The 17,295-nt window shown below is 45.5% G+C and overlaps 1 protein-coding gene across 2 annotated transcripts; it reads left to right on the top strand.

Annotated features, from left to right (window-relative positions):
* Positions 1-745: 745 nt before the first annotated feature.
* Positions 746-16,650, top strand: LOC144496738 (tubulin beta chain). Of its 2 annotated transcripts, XM_078217248.1 has the most exons (5): positions 746-901; positions 4,785-4,848; positions 11,931-12,039; positions 12,977-13,087; positions 14,009-16,650. In XM_078217248.1, exons 1-5 carry the CDS (start codon positions 861-863, stop codon positions 15,067-15,069), a joined length of 1,386 nt encoding a protein of 461 aa, XP_078073374.1. In that variant the 5' UTR covers positions 746-860; the 3' UTR covers positions 15,070-16,650. The 2 variants fall into 2 exon arrangements, with proteins under 2 accessions (XP_078073374.1, XP_078073375.1); XM_078217249.1 differs by lacking the exon at positions 4,785-4,848 and having other exon boundaries at positions 752-901.
* The last annotated feature ends 645 nt before the right edge of the window (positions 16,651-17,295 follow it).

The raw sequence follows: 17,295 nt of genomic DNA, 5'->3' as shown, positions 1-17,295 counted from the left end.
ATGAGTGTGGATGGTCTGGATGGCATGGTGACATGGTGGTTAGCACTGCTGCCTCTCAGCAAGAAGTCTCACAACATCAGGTTAAAGTACAACAGGTTTATTTGGTAGCAAATGCCACTAGCTTTCGGAGCGCTCGCTCCTCCTTCGTCAGGTGAGTGGGAATTCTGTTCACAAACAGGGCATCTAAAGACACAAACTCAATTTACAAAATAATGGTTGGAATGCGAGTCATGAATCCACATCATGACTACCATCGACACCTCACAGCGCCAGGGACCCGGGTTCGATTCCCAGCTTGGGTCACTGTCTGTGTGGAGTTTGCATGTTCTCCATGTGTCTGCGTGGGTTTCCTCCAGGTTCTCCGGTTTCCTCCCACAGTCCAAAGATGTGCGAGTTAGGTTGGTTGGCCATGCTAGTTCGTGTCAGGGAGATTAGTAGGGTAAATATGCTGAGAATTCCCAGTATTTTCTGTGTTTGTTTCAGATTCCAGCAGTATTTTGCATTATGCACTTGTTCTGCCATGTCCACTGGTTCCAGTCTCTCCCTCGAACTGGGTAAAACCCCATCTGAAAGGACTCCAGCTCCCAGAATCTCTTCCAGGATTCTCGCTGGTTAATTACTGCAACACTTTGCAGCCAATGGATGGCCGGCTACTGGCACACGTGTTCGCAAAGAACCAATAGAAAGGGGCAGCCAGTGGTGGGGCACCACCCCTCTTTATAAGCTTTGTTGCGAGTGGGTTTGCAGAAGCAGAAAGCGGTGCAGTTGTACTGTAACTAGCGAGCTCGCTTGTAGCAATAATCCTCCCTTCTTATACACACATATCCCCTGTACTAAACTAAAAATGAGAGAGATCGTGCATGTCCAAGCTGGCCAATGTGGCAATCAGATTGGTGCCAAGGTAAGCATCATCCATTTAGTTACAATTTCTAATTCCTGAATCTTAAACAGGATCGAAATGTGCCTTGTAGCCAATTCATGCTCAGATGGAACGTGGGCGGAAATTAATTTTAAGCAGTGACCTGTGGATTTATTAAAGGTTAATTTGGGTTTGATTTTTTTTAGATGTCTTGTGGATGAGTGGGTAAATGAGGCAGGAATTGCAAATGATCTCGCTGAGACATTAACAGCCCATATGTAGATGGGGAGGGATTAAGCATAAATCGGTTAACTGGTTCAATAAAGCGATTGAAGATATATTTTCGTTTATTTTAATAAAATGCAATGTAGCATTTTCACGATTTTAGCACAGTATGTAACACCTGGGTGGCTATTTTGTTTTTTCTTAATACAAAGCCTATTTTTTTCATTCTCATGAGGCTGAGCTGGGAATTTTTTTTGTATGTGTGTTTGGTGGTGGCTGTATCTGTGCAGAAACATTCCCAAACCAAGATGTTACCTGTGTGATTACAAAATGTCACTTCGAGAACATTTGAGAGTTAACGGAGGCTCTCGCTCTCTAGCCTATTGTGCTGGAAGTAGGGAGCATGCAACTAAATATGTACATTATATATAAAATAATCTTTCAAAGTGGTGCATTCCAATTTCTACTTGGGCTGGTTCTTAACTGGGAGCAAACTGATCCTTTCTGGGTAAGGGTGCAATTTCTTTGTGTTAGTTTCCAGGGAATTTGATATTTTAAGTGGTGTCAAAAATATTATTCACACCAATTTCTACATGGCCCGTTGCCAGATTGAGTATTTTTGGGGGGAGGGGTAGGGATGTAATTTCTTTTGTGTTAATTTCTTGGGAAATTGACCCCATGGGATTTATTGCGAGTCAGTTTCCTTTTGAACCTTTTAGGGGGAGATGGAATGGTGCTCTCCTGGGTAATGGCAGTCCCTGTACGGGATTGATTTCCTCTTTTTTAAGCACCATCCCACCGTGCCTCTGTTGATTTAAGGATTGTTAGTCTCTGGGTAACTGACATGCACTGGCCTCCTATTGGCCGCAATACCTGCGAGGGGAAATGCCCATCCGTTACAAGAGGCGCCAAAAACAAATGAGCCAATAGCGGGGAAGAGGAGACCTGGCGCCAAACGGTTCTTTTGAGTTTTTGAATTTAAATTTTGAAGAGCGAGGTTTCCCCACGCCCTCTTGACTCCTACCAGGTATAGAGCGGGACTGGTTCGCATTGAGATCCAAGGCACAGTCACGTTGTAACCCTCTATATTTTAAACCCCTGTAACGCTTGCTACTGAGTTTAGTAACTTTTTTGTGCTTGCAATTGCGACACTTGCGAATGGATTAAGGGCGATGCAATTCTCTGAAAGTGTGGCTCTACTTAAATGAATTGGCAATGTTGCTAAATTTCACACTATCCGAGAGTGAGCTGCTCTCTGGGGAGATCCAGTTCGAATTCTGTTGTTTTGCCCCATGGGGAGAATGTGCTGCAGGCGTTTCTATTCATGTCCAGGACTTGCATTTCCCATTGCTATTCACACTGACCTCATTCCAATTATAGCGAGTCCCAGATCATCCTCCCACTGTAGCGCTCAGGTTAATATTCTCAGCTCCTGCTTATCGAGGGACACAGTAAGAAGTTTAACAACACCAGGTTAAAGTCCAACAGGTTTATTTGGTAGCTCCTTTCGGGAGCTTAAAGCTCCGAAAGCTTGTGGCTTTTGCTACCAAATAAACCTGTTGGACTTTAACCTGGTGTTGTTAAACTTCTTACTGTGTTTACCCAAGTCTAACGCCGGCATCTCCACATCATATCGAGGGACAGGCAGGGCAAGGTTTCTCTCAAGCTTGCACATGAGACCATTTGGCCCCTTGTGTCGGTGCTGGTTCTTTGAGATCTGGAATACAGAGAGTGTATTCCAGAAATCACCAACACTGAGCATTTTTTAATTAACCCTCCTATGCAGAAAGGTTCAGCAGTCAAATTGATTTTAGCAATCTGAACGTTTAATATTCCGACTGAAAAATAATACCGAGGAAACCAGCAAATATATAAATCTGTCTGCAGCATATATTTTAAATTGGCTCTTTATAGTATACAAAGTGAGAATCACCCCCCCCCCCCCTCTATATGAATGAGATTATTGTAAAATCAAACAATGCTGGATAAACTGAGCAGATCTGGCAGCATCTGTGGAGGAAGAAATACAGTTAATGTTTCAGCTCTGATGAAGGATCATCCAGACTCGAAACGTTGGCTCTATTCTCTCTCGATGTGGAGATGCCGGCATTGAACTGGGGTAAACACAGTAAGAAGTCTAACAACACCAGGTTAAAGTCCGGTTGGACTTTAACCTGGTGTTGTTAGACTTCTTACTCTGTTCTCTCTCCACAGATGCTGTCAGACCTGCTGAGATTTTCTGTTTTTGTTTAAGGTGTTGAGTCTGGGGGATTAATATACCATTGGTGCGTCAGAATGATTGCCTGTAGGTACAGAATGAAATGTGTGTTTTTGCTGCTAATGCTTACACATTATCCTAGGAGGTCCATCCACACAGGTCACTAGGTTCGTGTTGCTTGACTGGTCAGTTTATTTTGTATGAATTAACAGTGCTACTTTATTTCTCTAGGGAAGCCCTTTCTGTACTCTGTATTGGTATTCTGGAGGGAGTTGTACATAGATGACAGGGTGGGTGTGTCGTCATCTGGAGTATCCATGCCCTTCAGTAGTACACACTGGCTGTGATGCTCCTTCACTCGTTCCTTCCTCCACCAAAGGTTCCTCCTCCACCGTTCCTCCGCCACCAAAAGAAATGAGCCGATGCAATCGATTGGGTTTCTTTAAAACAAATTCTTGTTTTACATGAGTCAAATTAACTTCCTTGTGATCTTGCGATCACAACTGGTTAAATAGAAACATAGAAGCAGGAGGAGGCCACTTGGCCCTTCAAGCTTGCTCCTCCGTTAATTTTGATCATGGCTGATCATCAAATTCAATATTGGGATCCTACCTCTTCTGTCCTTCTCTTTCCACCCCCCGCCCCCTCCCAATATCCCTTGATCCCTTTAGCCCCAAGAGCTATATCTAATTTTTTTTTCTTGAAATCTCACAACGTTTTAGCCTCAACTACATTCTATGATAGTGAATTCCACACATTCACCACCCTCTGGGGGAAGAAATTTCTCCTCATCTCAGTCCTAATCCTTATCCTCAAACTACAACTCCTAGTTCTGGACTCCATCACCATCGGGAACATTCTTTCTGAATCGACCCTGTCTAACCCTGTTGGAATTTTATAAGTTTCTTTGAGATCACCTTTCACTCTGCTAAACTCCAGTGAATATAATCCTAACCGACTTAGTCTCTCTTCATATGACAGACCTGCCATCCCAGGAATCAGCCTGGTAAACCTTTGCTGCGCTCCCTCTATAGACTCTACACAGGTTTGTGAAAAGGCGCAGGTGAACGATGTCGGAACAAAGTGTTGGCGAAGTCCACTTGGACGCATGTATTTGGAGTAAGATATATGAACCATTGACTGGCTGTCCAGTGCTAACTCCCAGTTCAAGCATGTGTCCCTCATGTACAAGGTACACACTCTGCTGAAGGGAACTGAGCTGTCATACAGGAACATACTTCAAAGGGATGATCTAAGGAATGGTCAGCTTTAGTATCAACTGGGAGCAAGTGAATAATGCTCATTGTTAAAATTCGCCACAAATTATCTTTACAGTTCAGTTGTGGGTGAGGCTTATGTTGGGGCATGGATTCATTATCCAGAAGGTGGGTTTGGTGATGTGTAAATGGTGCCTCTACTCAAGCCAAGCTTTTGGGGAAATCCACGATGTGTATTAAATATTTAAAGTTTTTTAAATCACAGGAATCTTTATTTGGACCCAGGCGCAAAGTTGATGGGCAGTAGTTTTGGCGTAGCAGGGGTTTTGGTAAGTAATAAACCAGTTCCTAACCAGGCAATAGTTTACAAGCCACCCACAGCTTTTATCACAATTATTATGATCAATACCCCATTCACGGTTAAATCAGTCGACCCTTGATGCACCATTCACAGTTAAATCAATAGACCATGAACACAATAGCTACACCTGAACTACAATGAACAAAGTTAAGACTTGCAAATGATTTGGAGTCTAAACTGTTACAATCAAAGATATGCAAACAGCCTAGTTATCGTCTCAATAAATAATCAATGTGTGACATCCTTCTTTTACACCTAACCTATCAATGCAAACAGTTAACATACCAACAGTTAATGCTTTGTTTACCAAAAGCCATGCACACACTTAAAATTCATTGTACAAAGGAAGGTATTAACAAAAACCCACATCTCTTACACTAAGTGCAGATGAGCAGGTTTGATCATCTGAGGCAGAAATTGGACCACCACAGTTAGCCTTTGGAATAGAATCAGCCTGGCCTTGATTCCTGCCCAGAGTCCATGAGGGATTGCCACTGTGGCTAATGCCTTCCGCATTTGATTAACCAGCAACTCATTTTGCATAGCAGTGATTTTCAGCTAATTAGCCACAAACATCCCTAAAGTGTTCTGAGCAATTTCAGGACATTTTCAAAGGTTTCTCCTTGCGCTTAATTATCAATTTTTAAACTTCTTTTGCTTTTGTATATTTTGGAGGGGAGATCGGAGTTCCTTAACCGAAAAACCATTGCTGTATGGTTTGATGTATAAATAATTACCAAGTTTGCAATGTTTAGTGAATGGTTAGAATTAGACCATTAGCTGTAGGTGCAGAGGTGGGCCACTTGGCCCATCAAGTCTATTCAATGGGATCATGACCTATCTGATGTCATGATCCTCACCTTCACAGTCCCACCTTTATCTCAATCCTCGATTCTCTTACTGATTCAAAATCTGTCTATCTCAGCCTTGAACATACTGAATGACTCACCCTGAGAATCCTATGTCTCAATAAGGTCACCCCTTATTCTAAACTCCAATGAGTACAAGCTCAACCTCCCATAAGAAAGTCTCTCCACACTGGGATCAAGGTGTTTGGTGCCGGTGGACTCCTTCCAGTGTTTTGGCACCAACAGAGATTAGCTAATGGTGAAATGAGTATGATTTGAGATTTTCTGCTCCATAGCATTAGTGACTCGGGTTGGCCTTGGAATGTTTTGTGCTCAGAAGTCACAGTTTGGGGTCATGTGGGGCACCATGGCCTCTTCGAAGTCTGGCATGATGGGGGTTGGATAAAAACATAACCACTGCTTCATTCCATTGCCTGCAGTAAGCGTTCCAATAAATGAGTCCTAACTGACTGTGTTTGTGGTTGACGGAACTGCGGTGGCTCAGCTGGCCAGCAGCCATTTGGGCCTCCAGCAGAGAAGACTTCATTGTGTTGAACTGTATCTCATCCATGTGGTGCAACCAGATGGTGACAAGAGTGTGCCAGACCGCCCCATATTAAACCTCATCACTATCAGGCAATGATGTGCTTGTAAACAGGATCGGTTGCTGACACTAGTCCTTTTTGATCGCGGGTGGATAGCTTGGTTTTTCTGTCATTCTCCGAGCCTGACTCCCAATATTACTGCAGCCATTTTGCTCTGATTAATGCTACAGATGCTATCTGCAATTGAAATTACTTTAGTGGTATTTAGTTATATCCTTCTAGACTTTGCAACCTTAGCCAGAGTGGAATTCTCTTATTCAATGAAGCTACCAGAAACAGGCATTGTTGTGTGGGTTGGGCCTTCACAATTTTTCGACTGAAAGGAACGTCAGATTAAGAAGTATTTCTCCCTGAGTTTGTAGTCTTCACTTCTGCCCCTTTTCCTCTTCCTTGTCTGTACTGGAGGTAGTGAAGGCTCCAGGTTGCTCTATGGGTCTTGCTTCTTAAAGCATCTAGTCCAAGAACGTTTCCTCCTGTTGGAACACTGCTCTGGCTGGCTTGTTAAGTCAGCATAGTTCTAGATCATTTAAGCTCAAGGTGGCTTGGTGAGCAAAGTCCTACCTAACAGCAAGGCCTCGATTCGATATCCATTCTTGGCCAAGTTGGCTGGTCCCATGATAATACAAGTGACCTTGATGTCTTTGGACTAACAAAGGTGGAAACATCCAGGGATCATGTACAGGTACCGGACCATACATCTGGGAAGCTTGAGACTGGATCTGGGCCGGATTTGGAAATTTTAAAGATCTTGGCTCCTATAATGTACTTTTAATAAAATAAAAATGTGGGAATAAGGAAGTGTTTTATTCCAATTGCTACCCAGGCTAACAGTTTTATAGAAACCCTACAGTGCAGAAGGAGGCCACTCGGCCCATTGAGTCTGCGCCAACAACAAACCACCCCATCCCCAGCTCTATCCACAGAGCCCCATACATTTACCCTGCTAATCTCCCTAACCTACACATCCTGGGACACTAAGAGGCAATTTTGCATGGCCATTCAACCTAACCAGCGCATCTTTGGAGTGTGGGAGGAAACCGGAGCAACCAGAGGAAACCCACACAGACACAGCGAGAATGTGCGAACTCCACACACACTGACCTAAGTCGGGAATTGAACCCAGGTCCCTGGAGTTGTGAGGCAGCAGTGCTAACCACTGTGCCACCCTGTTTTGAACATAGCCTTTTCCTTCTAGATTTTGGCAGGCCAGATTATCCGGTACCTGATTGCTTTCTGGTGATTTATGATGGGGAAGTGACTGCTTGTCTGTGTGTGTGTGTCTGTGTCTTCAGTGGAGTTTGGATTTCAGCTTGGCCGGTGAACCTTCATGAGGTGTCTGCTTTTGGCAAGATACTGGTTTTTGCCAGCTGCACCTGGAAGCACCTTCTGAAGAGTGATGGGTGGGAGTGACGGTTAAGCAAAACATAACTCCGATACCCTTGGCTAGTGAATGAGGACAGTAGGATAAGGATTGGGAGGGTATTATAGAATCCCTACAGGGCAGACGGAGGCCATTCGACCTGTCGAGTCTGCACCCACTCTTCCAAAGAGCATCTTAGCCAGGCCCACCCTCCGTCCCATCCCTGTAACCGTGCATATTTACCCTGCTAATTCCCTTAACCTACACATTTTTGGACACTAAGGGGCAATTTAGCTTTGAGAATGCATCTTTTTTGTGGAAAGAGGTGTTGACCGGGTTAAGACTAGACACAATATCCACCTTGTAGCCTGTGAAGGTTCAGAGTTGAAGCTTGTTAAAGGTATAAATTGTTGGTTTGCAGCCAGCATGAGAATACTGGACTTGGGAGAACAAAGCCAGGTTGCCTCACTTGTTTTCCTTTGTTCAGTTCCAGCCTTTCTGTGCTTCAAGCCAAGGCCACTCTGTGTGTCTGTCCTTTTTTAAAGCTATTCCTTATTCTAATGTGTGATTGAGTCAAGGCACTGATCAAATCGTCCGAGCGGTTTAATGAGGGTACAAATCCCTCCGAGGATAAGATGGTGTAACAGAAAGGAGCCTTTTGACTTGAAGGCAGCTACTTTTTCTCGGTGGTTTTTTTCCTTTCTCTGATTTATTGTTTTGTTTTTGGTGGTTTTTCTTGTGCGGGACTGGAGCTCCTGAGTAACCAGCAGAGTGGATTTCTTTTGCCTCCGTTCCTTTGTTCTCCGGCCTCCTGCAGGGAGGGGGTGGGGAGCTTTCCTGTTGGGCGGAACCCCTTGGCTGAAGCTTGCTGCAAATGTGCCCTTCCCCCAGTTACACTCTTCTGCTCATCCCCACCTGCAAGAACTAGCTGCAGAATATTAAACGAGTGTGTTCTGGAGAATACTCCAGCATGCTGCCAATGTTTGATTTGATAGTAGTGTGTGGTTACTGCTCAGAGCGCCGTGTCGAGACAGTGTCCAAAGAAAAAACCATGCAAAATTGACCCATTTATTAGGTGTCATTTTTATAATATCCGCAATGATTCCAAGGCCGGTGTTTAAAATAAATGATGCCGGTAATGCTTCTTTCGGCTTTCAAACACATCTTTCAGACTGGATTTCTCCCTGATTTATAAATTCGATCGCTAGCATTTTATGTAATCCAGTGCCAGACCTTCAAATATGTTCTCTCATTCAGTCAGATCTGTATTGTTCCCCTCCCTCAGTTACATCATCCTTTAATGTTTTAGGTTTAACATAAATCTACCAGGCTCCTGTGTTGGAATTTTTAAAATTTCGATTGACCCCCCCCCCACAACAGATTTTGGTGGAATGAGCCCTGGTTTTTCACCTTGTGGGGGAAGATGTGCCTTCAGACAGCAGCTCTGCTGAAGGATCTTTCTCCTCCGCCCAGGCATGGAGCTCTGTCTAGACTCCGAGCGGGGAGGAGACAAAATGGCATGATGGCCATTGCAATCTGAATGACATATCACACGACAGTTCTTCCCTGATATTTTTTAAATGGAAAATGTTTTGGAGGAATTTGAACTGGAATTTATTTTATTGACTGAGAGGGGGAGGCTGTGGTTCTTGTCTGTTTTAACTCAGTATGTAAAATCCTTTTTGTTGCTCTGAGCTGGACAGAGTGATTTGTAAGGATGTGATTTTTTGTTTTGTTATATTTGCCTGTACACCAAAGACAAGCCCCCACCTCCCAACAGCAGCAGCATTGCGATCTTCTAGAATGACTCGAAACAATGGGCTATTAATAAAATCTGTTGCTGTTCCTGCCTTTGTACGGGCAGGGAACGTGCTGGTGCAGTTGACACTTAAAAGCAGCCTATTTAAATCAAGTGCAGTTTTTGAATATCCCTCTCCTTGTTAGCCGGTCAGCAGTTTTCTTGCCTTGCATTCCCCCTGCCAGTTTAGTTTGCTGATGAGCTGGATCCCAGTGTTGGATATTCCCAGGCCATCACAATGCAGTGTCTCGCCAGCTGTAATGGTGCCCGCCTCTGTCTGTCGGAATTGGATCTGTGCCTGTTGCTTTACTACAAGCGGAATTATCTGCTCCCTCGCTGATTAAGTCAGGACGTGGCAACTAGTGGGACTGTCTTGCTTTTCATTGTTACTCTGCCATCTTTTTTGTTTGAGATTCATAATCTGTACTATAGTGGTTCAAAAAGGCAGCTCACTATCACCTTCTCGAGGGCTATTGGTGATGGGCAATAAACGATGGCTTGGCAAGTGATACCCACATCCTATGAATGATTCAAAATGCCCCATTTTAACCTTGTTCCTGTCCCACTGGCCTACAATGACCTTTTTGTTAAAGCTTGCTGGAAAATACCAGTATTCTTTAAAAACTTAAGTTGCTTGGACTTTTGCACATTGCAACCACCCCGGAGCTGATAATGTGGAACTTGCAACCACACGGGAGTGTTTTCTTTGTTCTTTTATGGGTATTAGGTGTCACTGGCAAGGCCAATATTTGTTGCCTCTCTGTTTGGCTCATATGGCCATTTCAGAGTGCTGTCAACCACATTGCTGTGGCTCTGGAGTCACATGTAGGCCAAACCAGGTAAGGGAAGCAGATTCCAGGACATCAGTGAACCAACTGGGTTTTTACAACAACCTACGATAGTGCCATGGTCACCATTTCTGAGGCTAGCTTTATAGTCAAGATTTTATTAGTTGCATTTAAATTCCACCGGCCACCGTAGCGGGATTTGAACCTTTTTCCCCAGAACATCAGCCTGGGCTTCTGGATTACTAGTCCAGTGACATACCACCGTCTCTCCCTGTTGAGGCAAATAGCAGAACCACACTTCAGGGGCAGCTGGATAGGTACACAAGCGGGAAAGGAATGAAGTTATAGGATGAGTGAATGTCGATACTGTGGGAAAGGGTGAGGGGTGGGGTCATATCTCTGTCTTTACTCCGAAAGACACCTAAAGGGTAACTGCATTGGTATGGGAAATATATTAAAGAAATGTGTGACTCAATAGTTGTACCCAGCATCCCGTTCCTAACCAAAACAAAATACTGCGGATGCTGGAAACCAAAAAATAAGCACATTAGATCACAGATCTGAAACTTGGCGTTTGGCTTTCCACTGATGCTGCCAGATCTGTTTCTGCGTTTTCTGTTTTTTATAACAATGTTCCCAGCACTGCTTACTGCCACTACTTTTCTGGGTCAAACTCAAACTCAAAGCTGATCTTGCAGGCTGTCTTTTTCTCCCGTATGAAAACCATTGCCACGTGGAAAAATGCAGTGTTTTACATTTCCATTGTCATGGCTCATGAGGCATGTCCTGGTTACTCAGGAGGCATCGACCAGAGTTTGTGAGATGAAATCTGATCTGTGTGTGTTTCTTTTGATTTGAAATAGACAATCTCAGTTGCCATCTTGCAGGAAAATTAATTTTTTTATTTCTTTAAAAAGAAACATTGTCTGCAGTCATAGTCTTGTAATAGTTTTGTGTTTTGAATCTGGACACTGGCAAATTTTGACTAGTTTTCCTGTTGTAAAATTGAACGTGTCGAAACGATGTAGATGACGAGACAGAAGTTGAGGAAACTGATCGATTGGCTGGGTACAATTCAGTCATCCTTTAATTTTGACCTTGATCCATCTCGCTTTACAAAATATAAATACTGTGGCTCCCAGAGCAGGTCAGAGGCTGGGAATCCTGCAGCAAGTAACTCCTCTCTTGAATGCCAAAAGGCTGTCCAGCATCTAAAAGGCCCAGGCCAGGAGTGTGATGGAATACTCAGAAATAGAATGTGGAACCACACACACACTGGGTTGGGTGCTTTTCCAAGGCTGCTAAATTATTGCTCGAGAGAAAACGGGACGTGCTGAAAAAGATGGGAGGTAGATGGAATAGGAGGAATGTGTGTTAATAACGGCACGCTGATGGGGTCGGTGGCCTGTTTCTGTTCTACATGACAAAATGTTCAGTAATTACCCATTCATATAATGGACTTGATGTGAGGGGGAACTGTATTTGGGTTCCAGACTTGCTGGCTCTCCTGTCCTGTATATCTGTGTGTATTTCCCTGGGCTATATCCTACCATGTATATTTCTATGTATTTCTCTGGGCTATATTCTGCCCTGTATATCTGTGTATATTTCCCTGGGCTATTCTAACTCTAGCCTCTGGTTTCCTTTGCAGTTCTGGGAAGTAATCAGTGATGAACATGGCATTGACCCCACTGGTACCTACCACGGCGACAGTGACCTCCAGCTCGACCGCATTAATGTCTACTACAATGAGGCATCAGGTACTGGCTTGTCCTGTGCTGTGGGGAGGGTTCTGCCTTGGGAGAGGGTGGGTGTTGAGTTTTGCACCCTGGTGCTGTGTCTTTTCCTCCCCTGGGAGATTCCACATTCTCACCATCGTGAGGTGTATACAACCTGATGCAACTTCTTCCTGTGAGTGAATGCAGCTCCTGTTTCGGTGCTGCCTCGGGCTGATTGAGCATGTTCCTGTTTGGTGCAGAGCTGGATGAGACTGACCAAGCAGTTCCTCGTTGCTGTTCACCCTCCTCTATTGGGAAGTGTACATGGAGGTTGGCTGAGAATTGTGGGAGTCGTGATGAATCTGCATGGCTGAAGGTTGCCAACTGTGTGAATGCCCCGATGATCTTTCTCCAGTGACTTGGAGATTGATGTTCAATTCCTGGAGGCTCCAGGTCCCTGCTAGGGGGATTGACAATCCTGAAATGATCCGATATCAATTGCAAGATAAACCTCCTCACAGTGATGTGCTCACACCTCAGGTCCTGCACATGAAATGTAACCACTTTGAGGATGGGTTGGGAGATGGTGCCGGAACTACCAATTGTAATGTTTCCCAATGATTTGTGATTGCAGTGGGATCTCCCATTCCCTTGTCGTAATGTAAAATGCTTGGCTAAATACTTGTGTGTGATCTCCATAATTAGTGGAAACAAAGAAAGGATTAAATAATAGTGGCGTGTGGAAGCCTTGTATAGGTCTCTGTCCTGGTGGGATAGTGGGAGTATCTGGCTGGATGACTGGGAAGGAAGGTGGTGATTTATTTTGCGCCTGTGCAGATAGTTCTACTGAACACAGTAGACCACAGTCGTGACCAGTTCTTCTGGATTGAAAAGTGACGTGGGGCCACGAGGTGCTCTGCTGGATTATGTTGCAGGTTATTTACAAGCCAGCCTGTTCTCTTTCTTCCCCCTCTCCCAGGAGGTAAATATGTTCCCCGTGCCATTCTGGTGGACTTGGAGCCCGGCACGATGGACTCGGTGCGATCAGGACCATTTGGACAGATCTTCAGACCAGATAACTTTGTGTTTGGTAAGTGAAGACTCATCGAGGTCTGTCCTTTTGTGTGATGGATTCTTGCTTCTTTTTAATGTTAGGAGATCACTCTCTAGTCTGGGTGTTCCGAGGACCCTGTAAACAGGTCTGCTCTGAGACAGTTGATCTCAAAATATCATTGAGGCTGGAGGAGTCGAGTACCACCAGGAAACTCGATTCTTCCTTCTCCTGGTCCAATGTCAGATTGTGTTCTATTCCAGAGATTTGAGCATGAAGCTCTGGGTGGATTCTGCAGTGCGGTACTGAAGGAGTGCCATGCTGTCAAAGTGCTGGCTTTCAGATTGGCGATGGCTATACAAAATCTCACGGCGCTGTTGTGAGATCACTCTGGTGTCCGTGCCTGTTTGTCCCTCAGTCAGCATCATTTCAAAGCGGATGAGATGGTCATTGCTTGGGATCTTGTTGTGCACTGATTGGCTGCCCCCGTTTCCGACTGACTCGACTTCAAATACTTCACCAGCAGTGACGTGCTTTGGCCAGTCCTGGGGTTGGGATGGGTGATATGCAAATACAGCCCTTATTTTCTAGCTGGGGGGGATACTGCAGGAAAGAAATTTATCCTCAAAGCATATGGTAAAATTCCAGCTTGCATTTAATATATTTCTGACTTGTAATAGTGTGTGAAAAACCTCCACACTCTTTCAGCCTGTATTTCAAACAATGGTATGTCTTGGGAGGGGAATTGTCTTCATTCTTAAAACCAAAGTTTTGTGATCCAACGAATCCCTTGAAAGCAGCTCTCGGATGATTCAGAGTGTCACCACTTCCTTTGTCAATTATAGGTCCAAACATTCCCTGCCTGATGCTGTAACATTGGGCCCTGGGGGAGTTGCAAAGTGCCCCCAGACATCGCCGCTCACCTTATCTAACCGTGTCTTTTGGCTTTCTGTTTTCTAGGCCAGAGTGGAGCAGGGAACAACTGGGCCAAGGGCCACTACACGGAAGGTGCTGAGCTGGTTGACTCTGTGCTGGACGTTGTGAGGAAGGAGGCTGAGAGCTGTGACTGTCTGCAGGGCTTCCAGCTCACCCACTCGCTGGGCGGTGGCACCGGCTCGGGCATGGGTACCCTCCTCATCAGCAAGATCCGCGAAGAGTACCCCGACCGGATCATGAACACTTTCAGTGTGGTGCCCTCACCAAAAGTGTCCGACACGGTGGTGGAGCCTTACAACGCCACGCTCTCGGTTCACCAGCTGGTGGAGAACACAGATGAGACCTATTGCATTGACAATGAGGCTCTGTACGACATCTGCTTCCGCACCCTGAAGCTCACCACCCCCACGTACGGCGACCTCAACCATCTCGTCTCCGCCACCATGAGCGGCGTCACCACCTGCCTCCGCTTCCCCGGGCAGCTCAACGCTGACCTGCGCAAGCTGGCCGTCAACATGGTGCCCTTCCCCCGCCTCCACTTCTTCATGCCCGGCTTCGCCCCCCTCACCAGCCGTGGCAGCCAGCAATACCGGGCCCTGACGGTGCCCGAGCTCACCCAGCAGGTGTTCGACGCCAAGAACATGATGGCGGCCTGCGACCCGCGCCACGGGCGCTACCTGACGGTGGCCGCTGTCTTCCGCGGGCGCATGTCCATGAAGGAGGTGGACGAGCAGATGCTCAACGTCCAGAACAAGAACAGCAGCTACTTTGTGGAGTGGATCCCCAACAACGTCAAGACGGCCGTGTGCGACATCCCGCCCCGCGGCCTCAAGATGGCCGTCACCTTCATCGGCAACAGCACCGCCATCCAGGAGCTCTTCAAGCGCATCTCAGAGCAGTTCACCGCCATGTTCCGGCGCAAGGCCTTCCTCCACTGGTACACCGGCGAGGGCATGGACGAGATGGAGTTCACCGAGGCAGAGAGCAACATGAACGACCTGGTCTCCGAGTACCAACAATACCAGGACGCCACGGCGGAGGAAGAGGGAGAATTCGAAGAAGAGATTGAACAAGATGAGGCCTGAGAGAGCAAGTTAACCGGCCCTCCCAAGTGTACATAAAACATGGTTTCTAAAAGAAAAAAAAATGTTAACAGGCAAGGTCTGCGGCCTTTCACAGGTTCCACAGGGCTCGAGGTTAAAATCTTGTGCGGGAATCATTTTGTGCAGTCGAATTCAATTATCGCCCAATGGCGACAGCAAGAAAGTCCTGAAGCTTAGAGCCACAATCCTAACTCCGAGTGAATCATCCCCCACGTTACATGTTTAAATCAAAATGGGCTGCATTGGTTGTGCGAGTGCTGATGTGCTTTATTTTAAATTTTGGGGTTTTATTTCATATTTTGAGTAGTTAGTCGGCAGACTCGATTGAACGCAGGGAAAGGAACTATCTGGGTGGGTGGTCTCTGAATGGGTGGGACTGATTGGATCGCTCCCAGAGGGTTAAATGTTGGATATATTGAATTTTGCCTGCCTGGCCATCTGATTTCATGCCCCATTGTGCCATTTCATCAATTATTGAACTCTAATCCAATATCTCACTGCAAAGCTAAAGTAGATTTTTTCCCCTTTTTTAAAACTTGTTTCTGAGCCGTGTATTCATCATTTTTTCCCCATGATTTTCAGCTGCCTCTCCCTGCGGTACATCAGCACTGCCTTGAAGCTATTTGAGCCAAGTTCTTTATTAGTGTTGGCGACGTTCCCTGAACACACTTGGAAGCCAATTCCATGCAAGTGAATAGCAATCACGAGCAACCAGAATCCCAGGCTACTTGCTGCCAACTTGCCACTGAGTGTCAAAAGGCTCTCTCCAATTTCAAAATCCCTGAGTCCCCGCCTTCATGTCACTTGCTCAGAGGAGGTGTGGTTCACTGTGGTGTGGAAGTGATCCCGTTTCTCCATTGCCAACTTGCCTGGGAGCTAGTGAGATTCCTGTACCTGTGACGCTGTAAATTTTGTCTTGTAGTTTTTAAGTGTCTCCTGTTTTTTTTAAATTTGTATCTGGAAGCGAAGCTGTCTGGTTGAATTTCAGAGTTGACCCAGTGTTGCTCAGTCCCCCCCCCCCCCCCCCCCCCCTCCTGTTTTCCCATCTGTAATCCTTCATCTTGCCTTGTTTCCATCTTAAAAACCAGCAGTGAGGAGTGGCGACAAGTTACATTCCGCACTGGCCCTTCCCAATTAGAGTTTTGACAAGGAAAGCAGGGTTTTTCTCTCAGTGGGCTTTCAGTTTGCTTGGTAGTTGATGATTCCGTTGGGGAGGGTGTTTATCTCCCTGATGCTTCTGGCCATTTTGAGAGCCGTACACCGAGGGGTGGAGTGAGGTTGTGGGGGACAACTTGTGTTTTTTATTCTGTTGAGCCTGAACCCCCTCCCCTCCTGTGAAGGATTTGTGGTGCAGAGTTTTTAACTGGAAGCGCTTGTTCGTTTCCGCATTGCTTGCTCAGTACTTTTCAGTCTTGCTTTTTCCTTTCCTCTTGTACTTCACTACGTTTTGATGTTGTGTAGCTGTTGTTTGAATCATACTTTTTTTTCCTCTTTTTTTTCATATTGAAAAGTATAGAGCCAGCCTGTTTCTTAACTGACGAATAAAACAATTTTTTTTGCGATGATCTTGTCTTTGTTTTTTTCTTGTGTGAAGCGCTTTGCGCACTGAGACTTGCTCATGTTTGGGACTCATTTTCAAACTAAAGGTCAGAAAATTGTGACTCCAAAGCTCTCAACAGGTGAGTTTTAAAAGCTCAGTTTATCATACAAGAAGCCTCTTCCTTTTTCCATCTGGCCTGTTTACGACTCCAGTCTGAATGAGCTCTGTGGGCAACAGCTCAGTCATGGGACAACATCTCGCCTCTTCACGCCAAAGCAAGCCAGCATATTGGTGAATTATGTCTTAACTATCATGGAATGGGCGACATGGTGGCACAGTGGTTAGCAATGCTGCCTCAGCGCCAGGGACCTGTGTTCGATTCCAGACTTAGATATCTGTCTGCATGGAGTTTGCACATTCTCCCCGTGTTTGTGTGGGTTTCCTCCGAGTACTTCAGTTTCCTTCCACAGTCCGAAGATGTGTAGGTTAGGTGGATTGGCCATGCTAAATTGTTCCTTAGTGTTCAAAGATGTGTAGATTAGCGGAGTAAATATTTGGGGTTAAGGGGATGGGGCCTGGGTAAGTTGCCCTTTTGGAGAGTTTGTGCATACTCATTGGGCCAAATGGCCTCCTGCACTGCAGGGATTTTATGATTCTAAGTCAATCAC

This window comes from Mustelus asterias, chromosome 8, assembly GCF_964213995.1.
Source record: "Mustelus asterias chromosome 8, sMusAst1.hap1.1, whole genome shotgun sequence".
Lineage (NCBI taxonomy): Eukaryota > Metazoa > Chordata > Chondrichthyes > Carcharhiniformes > Triakidae > Mustelus > Mustelus asterias.
Note: the sequence above shows the minus strand (reverse complement) of the source record. Positions and strands in the feature narration are given on the sequence as shown.

Coding starts and splice junctions, on each gene's coding strand:
- LOC144496738 (XM_078217248.1), top strand. CDS start 861: ATGTCCAAGCTGGCCAATGTGGCAATCAGATTGGTGCCAAG. Junction 902..4,784: donor GCAATCAGATTGGTGCCAAG/GTAAGCATCATC, acceptor TTTAAATCACAG/GAATCTTTATTTGGACCCAG. Junction 13,088..14,008: donor ACCAGATAACTTTGTGTTTG/GTAAGTGAAGAC, acceptor TCTGTTTTCTAG/GCCAGAGTGGAGCAGGGAAC.